The sequence below is a fragment of the Wasmannia auropunctata genome, unplaced genomic scaffold (genome assembly GCF_000956235.1).
Source record: "Wasmannia auropunctata unplaced genomic scaffold, wasmannia.A_1.0 LD336023.1, whole genome shotgun sequence".
NCBI classification, from domain to species: domain Eukaryota; kingdom Metazoa; phylum Arthropoda; class Insecta; order Hymenoptera; family Formicidae; genus Wasmannia; species Wasmannia auropunctata.
Genome location: NW_012026867.1, coordinates 1,260,411 through 1,270,390, shown reverse-complemented (window position 1 = coordinate 1,270,390; position 9,980 = coordinate 1,260,411). Strand labels below are relative to the sequence as shown.

The 9,980-nt window shown below is 46.2% G+C and overlaps 2 protein-coding genes across 3 annotated transcripts in view; one reads left to right on the top strand and one right to left on the bottom strand.

Moving 5' to 3' along the window:
- The window catches only part of LOC105452989, a 67,812-nt gene extending 61,633 nt beyond the window's left edge, over positions 1–6,179 (top strand). For both annotated transcript variants that reach the window (XM_011694609.1, XM_011694608.1), the window contains exons 4-15: positions 494–682; positions 936–1,171; positions 1,460–1,671; positions 1,742–1,818; positions 1,934–2,130; positions 2,224–2,384; positions 2,485–2,653; positions 2,732–2,925; positions 3,003–3,132; positions 3,192–3,381; positions 3,466–3,608; positions 3,924–6,179. In XM_011694609.1, the coding sequence (XP_011692911.1) occupies positions 494–682; positions 936–1,171; positions 1,460–1,671; positions 1,742–1,818; positions 1,934–2,130; positions 2,224–2,384; positions 2,485–2,653; positions 2,732–2,925; positions 3,003–3,132; positions 3,192–3,381; positions 3,466–3,608; positions 3,924–5,966 (3,941 nt within the window). In that variant the 3' untranslated portion in view covers positions 5,967–6,179. The remainder of the gene's footprint in view (positions 1–493; positions 683–935; positions 1,172–1,459; positions 1,672–1,741; positions 1,819–1,933; positions 2,131–2,223; positions 2,385–2,484; positions 2,654–2,731; positions 2,926–3,002; positions 3,133–3,191; positions 3,382–3,465; positions 3,609–3,923) is intronic.
- Positions 1–9,980, bottom strand: part of LOC105452988 (probable cytochrome P450 6a13) — a 42,773-nt gene that overhangs the window by 12,914 nt on the left and 19,879 nt on the right. The gene's annotated exons all lie outside the window — the stretch shown is intronic.

The following is a 9,980-nucleotide window of genomic DNA, read 5'->3' as shown; positions in this document are numbered from 1 at the left end:
TAGAACACTTTTTTCTATCTCTCATAGTTCGACGATATTTACGTCGGAAGAAAAAAACCGATTTTTTTCAAAGGGTGATTTCATCCCTTCAAAACGGAATAGAGCACCAACAAAAAATAATTTCGTACTACGGATGAATTGCTCTACTTTTATACAAAGTTTCAGATTTTTCTGAATTTTCGGGTACCCTAACTTCCCTTGTAAGGCACAATATTCAACAGCCGTGTAATCTTTTATTCGCTAAGCTTCTTTGGCGTGTAGAAATTCCGCATTGTTTCGTTCTGAATAGCTTTGAGAAGAAATAAAACAAAATTTTTTTTCTTTAAATAGATCTTCTTTTAGAAAACGATCCGTATAATAAACAATGTTCTTCAACTTTATCCCTTCTTTCAATAAAATAAAAAAAGACATGTCTCAAAATTCCAAAATAGAGCTCGTGAAAAAATTTTGCAATTCATTATATGCGATTGATATTAGATGATATTTTTTTTAGAGCAAGAAACGAAGCCGAAAACGACGAAACATACAGATGCGTCTATTACATTGTCCGAAGTGAATGATGCAATTCTGCGTGTGCCGACATTCGTGCCAAATTTTACGAACGTTGAAAATTCGGAATGTCAGCAACATGGCAAGATATTCCTGCGACAATTGAGAGGTTACAAGTTGTGGGCGCTTCAAAGTGAGTCGATTGACCGAAATAACTGTCCATTTCTATTTTCATTCAGAAACTGAAATCATTGATTACCTCAACAAGAAAATGTCTCAATGCTAGAAATATTTCTAAGAAGGACATACGTGGACATTATTGAATTATTGAAGTTCTTTAATTGAATCTTCCTGATTTGTATCTACATATAGACAATGATCAGGATGTTTCTGATCTCGAAAAATTGCGTTAGTTTCATTGAACCAAAGATCTGTCTTGTTTCCAGTGTTAGATTCGAGCGCCAAGATTCCGTCGGGTTTGTTACGCGGAAATGTGAATCAGCTGGGGGATTACGATCAATGTTTGGGTGTGTTGGCGCATGTTAAAGTGGACGAGAAGACGATAAGAATTCAAGGGAAATATTGCCTGGCTACTGTGGATCTGCACGCTTCCCATTCAGACATGAGACTGCCGGTCAATCTAATGCAAGCCCGTGCTTTCATACGAGGAAATATGCACGACGTAAGAGAAGTTTTGATAAAATTATGTTAAATTAATAAGTGAAAACTTAAATATATTTGTGCGAAATAGACAAGAGTTAAAAAGAAAACAATAAAAATCTATTTAAAGAATTTATATTTTTTCGAAATTAGGAATCCATTTTAAAATAATTCTTTTGATATTTTTTTAAGTAGATTTTTACAGAAAGTAAAAATTTTACAGAAAGTAAAGTTAAGTAGATTTTTACAGAAAGTAAAAAAAGTCTCTTAAAATCATATGTTGAAATGCTAACCACACACGCTGTTTCAGCCAGGTCATTTCATTCCAAAATTCACTACATTTAATTGGGCGCTGTGTCTACCCGCGGCGTGTTCAGCCGAGGACGCTGAACGTGCGTTAGAGAGTACCTTAAAGGATTACAATGGAACTGTCGGAATTAAGTTTACGGTGGACGTCGATCCTAATATGTGTTACGTCAAACAAAAGTCTCAGACCTATTCGAAAGAAACGATCGGCGTCTTGTGCGTATCTCTTTATTTATACCACGAAGAAATGCAATTGATAAATCCATGTTGCTAATTTATTTTGTAGGTATTTTTACGCTATGATTGTTTGTCTCGTTATTGTAGCGACTGTGAGGGATTACTTCGTGGAGACGCGAGGGAAAGGTACGTATAAAGGGTCTATAAATTAATCTTTTATACGAAACTGAAATTAGGTTTGCCGGAATATTTCAATACAGCGGCGAGATTACGGCATAATGCACGCGTCTCTCCTCCGCAGGAAATTATTCTGAGAGGATAATCATGTCATTTTCCTTACGGAGGACGATTAAAGCCTTATTGAAGGAAGCGACGGACGCTGCGGATATTACGTGTATCTACGGAATAAGAGCGCTGGCTACGATCGTTCTTTACGTTGCCCACCAGCTTATAATAATTTCCCGAATGCCGTTTAGCAACCGCACTTCTCTTACGGAGGTAAGATCGTCGAACGGAATCCCCGGTTTTCCACGTTCAAAAAATGCGTCTCGATATTATGCGCTCCATTAATGAAATCTTTGCTCGAAACAGATCGCAAACAGTCCGGCCAGCTCTATTCTGCGAGTGTCGTTAGTTTACACGGACGCGTTTCTGCTGCTAAGCGGCGTTCTCACCGCTTACAACATGGCGAGGGAACTGAAGACTCGCGGCGAAATTCGCTGGTTTTGCCGTTTCGTCGCCAGATTTATCAGGTAAATTAGGCTCAACGAGACAGAAAGAATTCTCGCAATTGTGCAGCTCAAACGCAAGAAAAAAAAATTGCATTGATTCCGTCATTGGCATGCTCTTCAGACTTTCGCCGGCGTTGCTCGCGGTGATCTTCTGGTACGCGTTCGTGATGGAACACGTCGGCACGGGTCCGCAATGGAACAGCGTCGTCACGGCGAACGCGGAGCTCTGCAAGTGCAACGCGTGGACGAATCTGTTGTACGTGCAGAATTTTTTCCCGTTCGAGGAGATGGTGAGTGGACGGCGCAAGTGAATCGAAGAATATATTTATGGATCGTACCTATCGTGGATATCAATGGATCTTTTACAGTGCGCCACGCACACGTATCAGTTGGCCTTGGACATGCAACTATCGCTCTTGGCGCCTATAATAGTCTTCTTTTTGCAATACAAACTCATCATCGGTATCCTCCTGATGATCTTCTTCATCCTGTTATCTGCCACTCTTCGTTACATAGCGACGATGAACAATTATCTGTCTCTCGTCATCTATCACGGGATATCGTGAGTACAATACATTCGATATCTTACGCGCGAGCGAGTAACGTGAAATTTGACGGGTATGTACTTTTTGATTGCAGATTGAGACGCCTTTACAAGACTGCCAATTTAACTTACGCGTTGCCGCTGCACAGAGCGACGCCGTACATCTTCGGCGTCGGCCTCGGCGTGCTGTTGCATTACACCGGGAGGAACGTCAGGATTCACAGGGTACTCTCAGCCAGCGTAATCATTAATCGCGCGTGATCGTGGCAGCATTCTAATTTCAGGTGTTAGTGATCTTGGGTTGGTTGATCGCGTCGGCCTTGGGCTCATGGTCGTTATTTTCACCCTGGCGTCAGGCCAGGCGGGACTACGTGTACGACGCTGAAGAGGCCACTCACTATGCAGTAATCGGGCCGGTGCTGTGGGCCGCGGCTCTATGCTGGTCAATATTTGCCTGCTTCACGGGGCACGGAGGTCCGTTGTAGCGCTGCGGTAACAACAATCGGATAGGCGTGTAAATAGACAGGAACACTGACGCAATAATCACTCGCTCCGTAGGCGGTGTTAACAGATTCCTCTCCAGCTATTGGCTGGTGATCCTCAGCAGGATATCGTACGCCGTGTACCTAACGCAATTCGCAGTATTTTTCTACAACGTTGGGACCACGAGATTCTCCACGGAATTTCAACCTCATAGAGCAGTAAGTAGTGCAGCCGAAAAGAATGCCTTAAAGTCGCGCAGTATCTTGAAATCGCGTCTTAAAATATTTATTAAGCTTATATTTTCATCGCACATTTAGCGTTAAATGCATCTGTTCAATTATCGTCTATCATAATATATCACACTGTTAGTTTCCATATAAAATATCTCTTGAAAGAAAATTCTCTCTCTTAAAATGTCTAGAAAACGATTTAAAAAATAATTCAAACGCAAATCTCAAAATCAAACAGTCGCATTTAGGGATATTTGAGGTACGGCGAAATGCATACACAAGTATATTCTTATATGTTTGCAGATTGATCTTCTGGAAGTAGCGATAGTGATAGCCGCATCAGTTGTTTTGACATTACTCTTTGATCTTCCGATGCAGGAGGTGAAGAGTGTCATAATGGAAAGCACGGACATGACGGTCGAAGTTTCTGAGGAAAAAAAGACACGCGCGAGCGAAGCTAAAAGCGTCGAATCCGCCGAAACCGCAAAAATCGAGCAAGCGAACGTTTTCGAGGACGACGAAATCGCGTCCACCGGGTGGGACTGGCAGAAGGATATAGCTCACGGTGTAACTACTCTCGAGGGACACGACACGGAAGAGGAAATAGCAGACGTACCGACACTGAAGAAGATGAACGGAAGGCGGATGTCTTTCATCGAGTCCGTTCGTGATTCCGAAGAGGTGTCGAGCAAAGATCGGGCCAAGCCAGCGGCTAGAAAACCATCCAGAGACACGGAGAGTTATACGGATCGTAAGATAGGCATGAACAGCCAGAGATACGTCACGGATGACTCTGAGGAAGAAGCTATTGAATTTCTCAGAAGTCAGCGAGAGCACGACGAGGCTGCAGTGGCTCAGCGAAACAGACGTTCGTTATCCAGAACCAAAGATAACAAGAGACCATCGTCAAGGAACAGCGAAAGTGAGGAAGAATGGCAACGCAGAAAAAAGATTGAGGACGATTCGAGGCAGTTCAGGAAATCCGAATCCAGAGGAAGAACGTCGGCTAAGGAAGCGGACGATAACCGTTCCTGGGAGTTCGTCGGAAAGGAAGGTTCGTCCGCCAGAGAACAACACGAGTCGAAGCCACTCCTCGTGAGATCGGTGGATGTTGCGAGAAGAACGTTCTCTTCCGAGAGCGAGGAGGAGCCGTTGGCGCAAGAAAAAACGAAGCCGGTACGCGTTTCGAGTTCCGACGCAAGGACGAGCGACGAGGAGGAGTGGGAACACGAGTTGAGGATACGAAGGAAACAGTTTATGGAGAAACTGATTGTTCAGCAGGGTGAGTCATTGGTCGAGGGGGAGAGCGAGGGCAGCGCGGAATCATTGGCCCGTAGATCATCCGCAGAGGGCAGGATAGCCTTGCTGAGAGATATCTCGGGTGAGGATAACATGGACTCGTGGACCGTCAGCGTTGGGCCGCGGATCGCGCTCCTCGGGTCCTCTCAGGAGCCGAGTGAGCCCGAGGAGGACGGTATTTATATGCGACGTAGAGAATACCGGGAACAAGGTCCACCATCGAGAGAGGAGAGCCTGAGCGAGGAGGAGAGCAGCCAGGACACTTCGAGAAGACAATCCTACACCAGCGGTAGTCAGAAAACGTCGCTGGAGGAGGAGGACGATGTTAACAACTATAACTTTATGCTAACCAAGGAAAGTAAGAGAGAATCCCTGCAAGATCTGTCGCAATTGTCGCAGGAGGATTTGGCGAGTGCCGGATGGAACGTCGTGAAGAAAGAAGGCGATCTCTCGGTCAAACCGACGTCGACTGGTTTATTCAAACGAGAGTCCATTGTTAAGAGCCAGGCGAGCGAGGAAGATCCCGAGTACCTTCTGCCGGAAAGGCCGAAGCTGGTCCAGCAGGAGCGGGAGCATCCCTTCAAGAAGGCCTGGCAGATGCAGAAGTCTAGATCGGAGGAGGAGGGCTCCTCAGCGTACACCATAAAAGATTCCAAGGAGCAGCAATCCGAGGCTAAGACGAAGGAGCCGCCGATCAAACGCGAGAGCAGCGGCGAGCAGTCCGAGGATATCGAATCGTTCGCCGACGACGAATCGGTCGAACCCACCGTGGTACTGCGTGGTAGAAGCACCGACACGGAGGACACGAGGACCAGCTCGACGAGATCCGGCACAGACGAGACGGACTCGATCTCGACGGAGTGCAGTAGAGCCACGCACGAGCGAGACCACAGGCAGAGCTCGAAATCTGAGACCGACGAAGATTCCGCGAAATTTAATTGGTCCGGCGAGGAGAAGGAGGAGGCGACGGAAGACGAGATCTACGAAGCTGGCCGGAGAGGGAAATCGGAGGAAGCGGACTGGGACTGGGAGCGAGAGGAAACTTGACGAAAATGACTTTAGACGATTGTATAGAGTGACTATATCTTACCTTCAAATTCGGTTGAAGGCAAAGACGAGGGGGAACGATGGACTGAATTCGTAGCGCTCGGGGGTTGTGTGATTTGCAAGAAGAGAGCTGGCGAAGATGCGAAGGAATGATCGAAATTTATATTAATCGTTATACTATATAAGTTAATAAATTATGAAGAAAATATTCTATATTTATTCTATGTCAATTAAATACTCTAGTTTTCTTTTTGTACAATTCGTAAAAATTTAAGAAGTCTTGATTAGTATATCACGTAATTTCAATTGAAATAAACCGAGTACTGACGACGGTATCGACTTCGCTTGCTTTCATTGCCATTTACGGACCGCTCGGAAGTCCGAGAACGCGTACTCGCAATTAATTTGATTTAGATGTAAGGCCTCGTGGACCTTTTATGCTTTTCGCACGGAGCGCGAAGGGACGCATTAGCGGGTTAAAGAGGAGAAACGGCCTCGGCTGATATACTTTACGAGACAAAATCTCGTAAAGAGCTCGTGCGCGAGCGCATAATGTTCACCGCTCGCTCGGGCTGGGGTAGGCGATCCTCGGCCGGACGCGTTATCCATGTGAGGTGATCTACGCTCGCGTTTATGGCGCCACGGGGATTACTTCCGTTCACCATACCTACGGATCTGCGGGTGGCGGACGCCGTTCACGGCGGCGGCGGCGGCAGCGGTTTTCATTGCTTTCGCCCGACCGCGCCGTGCCGCCGCGGCAGCGGCGCGGCAGCGTCGGCGGTTTGCCTCGTTTATGCCTGTCACACAGGACACGAAGGTAAACGAAGGCTTTATACCCTCTCGCGTAAACATATTCCCCTGTAGCCCCGTACCACGCATAAACTGACGAAAAGATCGGAGCCGCGTTGCGCCGATCATATTTCATGCTTACGATCCGACCGCTTTATTTATGTCGCGGCTACATTGAGACTAATTACCGGTTTCCCTACCGGCCGACACACGTCGCGCCGCGCATGTGCGACACGCTTGGCCGTGACATCTCGCGCGGACGATTACTTAGCCCTTTGTTCATCGCGTTATTAAAGTGTCGGTGCTGCTTTCGTGACATATCCTGATTCGTGAATGTCCATGAACGTTGTCAATCGTAATAAACAGATTATCTAATCACATTTTCACGTCTCATTAACGTTATGAAATAAATTTGAGTATTCAAATGTTTTTGTTCAAAATTTTTTAAATACTTTTCGAATTATTTGACATCGATTTGTTTTTTTTTTTTGTTAGATAAAATATAGAATCTAAATATAATTGTCTGGCATTGTCGTAATTTTATCGCGTGGAAAACTGCAATGATAAGTTATTGACTTGTATTTAAAAATATTTCACGGCACAGAATGAGGTCCGGCGTTATTACGCGTCGGAATCCTCACGTTAAATATACATATATATATGTACGAATATCCGGAGACTTCGACGAGTGCTTCTGGTTTCCGCGCTTTCTCGGGTATGAAGCCGCAAAATTGCATAGTCAACGTGATCCCGGACGTCCGAGGAATCCGAAACGGTTGAAGCGCGAACGGTACGACCTGCCACGGATCACTTCGTACCAATTTGGACTACGATGCCCTGCGAGATCGTGGCCGTGAGCGAAAGCCTTGGAACGGGACCCTTGAAATTCTAGGCTTCAAGATCTCGGGATCAGCATGGATCTTCATAAGCCAGGAATTCGATAGCGGTTCCGAATCGCGGGCTGTTCAGCATCCTTGACGTCTCCGTCGGACGCGGATCTTTGCCGCAGAGACGCTAGAGGCGGATTTTTCTAAGTAAGCCCTCTCCCAAATTACGATCCTCTTACGAGCTTAACTGTATGTCTTTACTTCGAAATTTTGAAATTATAATATAAAACAATCAGAAATACAGAATAATAAAAGAATTCTATAAAAAGATTTAAAAAGTACCAAAATTAGATACTAACCAATCGCACGTCATAAATCGCATTATAATTTTTAGCCGCTTTTAGATATGAAAATTATATATATTTTTCCCCACACTTCCTAATAAAATTTTTGTAATGAATCCAGAAAATATAATGACTCTTTCTAATTATACCTTCATAATTAATGACTGAGTAATATGATGATGATTGTTTTGAAACAATTGTTGTGAAACAAAATTTTGTAAACAGTCTATTCTGGACAGTGACGGGGGCAAAATCGAAGCTTCTCGGAACTTCCCGTCGCGCTCTCGATTCGCAATACTACTGATCCACGCGCCGATATCGCAACTCGGCGCTGATGAAGGCGGCGGTGACAAAGAAGCGACGTGGAAGTTGAAGAGGTAACAGAAGAGGGAATACAATAGAAAATATTCGCCCGCCTAGCTGTTATTGCCTCGCACGTACCGCGCGACGTACGTGTCGGTACGTTCTTATTTACTTTATCGGGAGAAGAGGCGAGTCGCGCGGGTGGCGGCGCGGCGCCTCCGGTGTGTTACGATTTCCACGTTCTTTCTCCCCCGGCCGTTCCCCAGGCTCCAACCCTTTCTCCCTGCCCCCCACCATCCTCCCACGCCGGCCGAAGCGCGGTCCTTACTTCGTCTCTTCGGAAATGCGCGCGCCGGACGTGATCTCTCCGCGCACATCGTCTCGTTAGTATGGCTGCTTATCCGCTTTTCCCGTTCCCCGGGAGCGCAACGTGAATGCCGCGCGTTTCTCCTCTATTGTCGTTGATTTCGGCCCGGTCCACGTGCGGCGTGTGCACACGCGTTGCACAGCGACGGGCGACGCGTGTCCACACGAGCGCACACATCCCGTACACACGCCGACGACGGAGTCCGCGCGCAACCCTCTATCCTGCGAGACGTGCTCCGACTGTCGAGGGCTCTCTCTCTCTCTCTCTTTCTCTCTCGATTTTCAAGACCCGATTCCGCTTTTCCCCGATGTGCACCATCCGGGATGCCGTTGCGTAAACGCCGCCTCCCGCGAGAGGTATGCATCTCTCTCTTGCGGTGCCAAACGGCCGAAGAACACCTCGCCAACGTAAATACCGCGAAATCAAAGCACAACTCTCAGTATTCCCATTGCTGGCATTGCTGCAGTCGTTATACACCCTCTCTTTTCGTGGCAAGTTTGCAATTCCTCCAAGACCGCGTTATCGCAAATTAAAATTTTTACTGTTATGTGACAAATATGTATTGAATAATCAAAGTATATAATAAAATAGATGTAAAGCAAGTATACACGATTCATATCTTTATAGAAAATAGGAGTGGAAAGGCGATTCTTTATTCACTCATATTTGAAAGACGAATGAATCAATGACGATGTCTAAGTTACGTTCCGCTATGCACATTCTAATGTGATTTGCGCGATTGCGGGCAGTTATTTTTCTTCTTTTTTTTTTCTTTGCCAATTAAATGTGGTTAGCGCAGTATCGTAAACAGATTCGTGCGGCGTGACGCTTGCGCGAGGGAGAGAGCGAAATCCCGAATAACAAGAACTCTCGAGTGACGCTCGAAGGCGAGGAGAAACGTCTAACGCCACGGAGACATTTGCATACTTGGGTATTCATGCAGGGGAAGCTTTCGTCGGCACATTACAGGATCCGGGATTGTTGCACGTGAATACGCGACACTGTCTGGGGAAGCGGCTGCGAGAACAGCAAAGAGCCGGCGGGAGGAGACATTGTTAATGCGAGTAGGTGCGCACACCGGTACCCGGGGTATTTGCGACTCGCGATCGCGGGGGTATTTGATGTAAGTAAATTGTGAGATATGCGCCTTGCGCGACGCAATCGGAGCGTCGTTTAATAATGTCTCGCGGAGCCGTGGCGCCGCTTACGCGCGCTGAATATATTTTTCGACGCCCCCGAGCGACTTCAAGAATTGACGTCGTCTTTAATTGTCGCCTGTGACAATTCGCTGTTTGCTCGATCCCTTTAATCCCTGGCACCTACCTAATAACCCTTTCTCGAGACTCGCGAAAAGTCACTCTCGAACTGCACGACGTATCGCTAT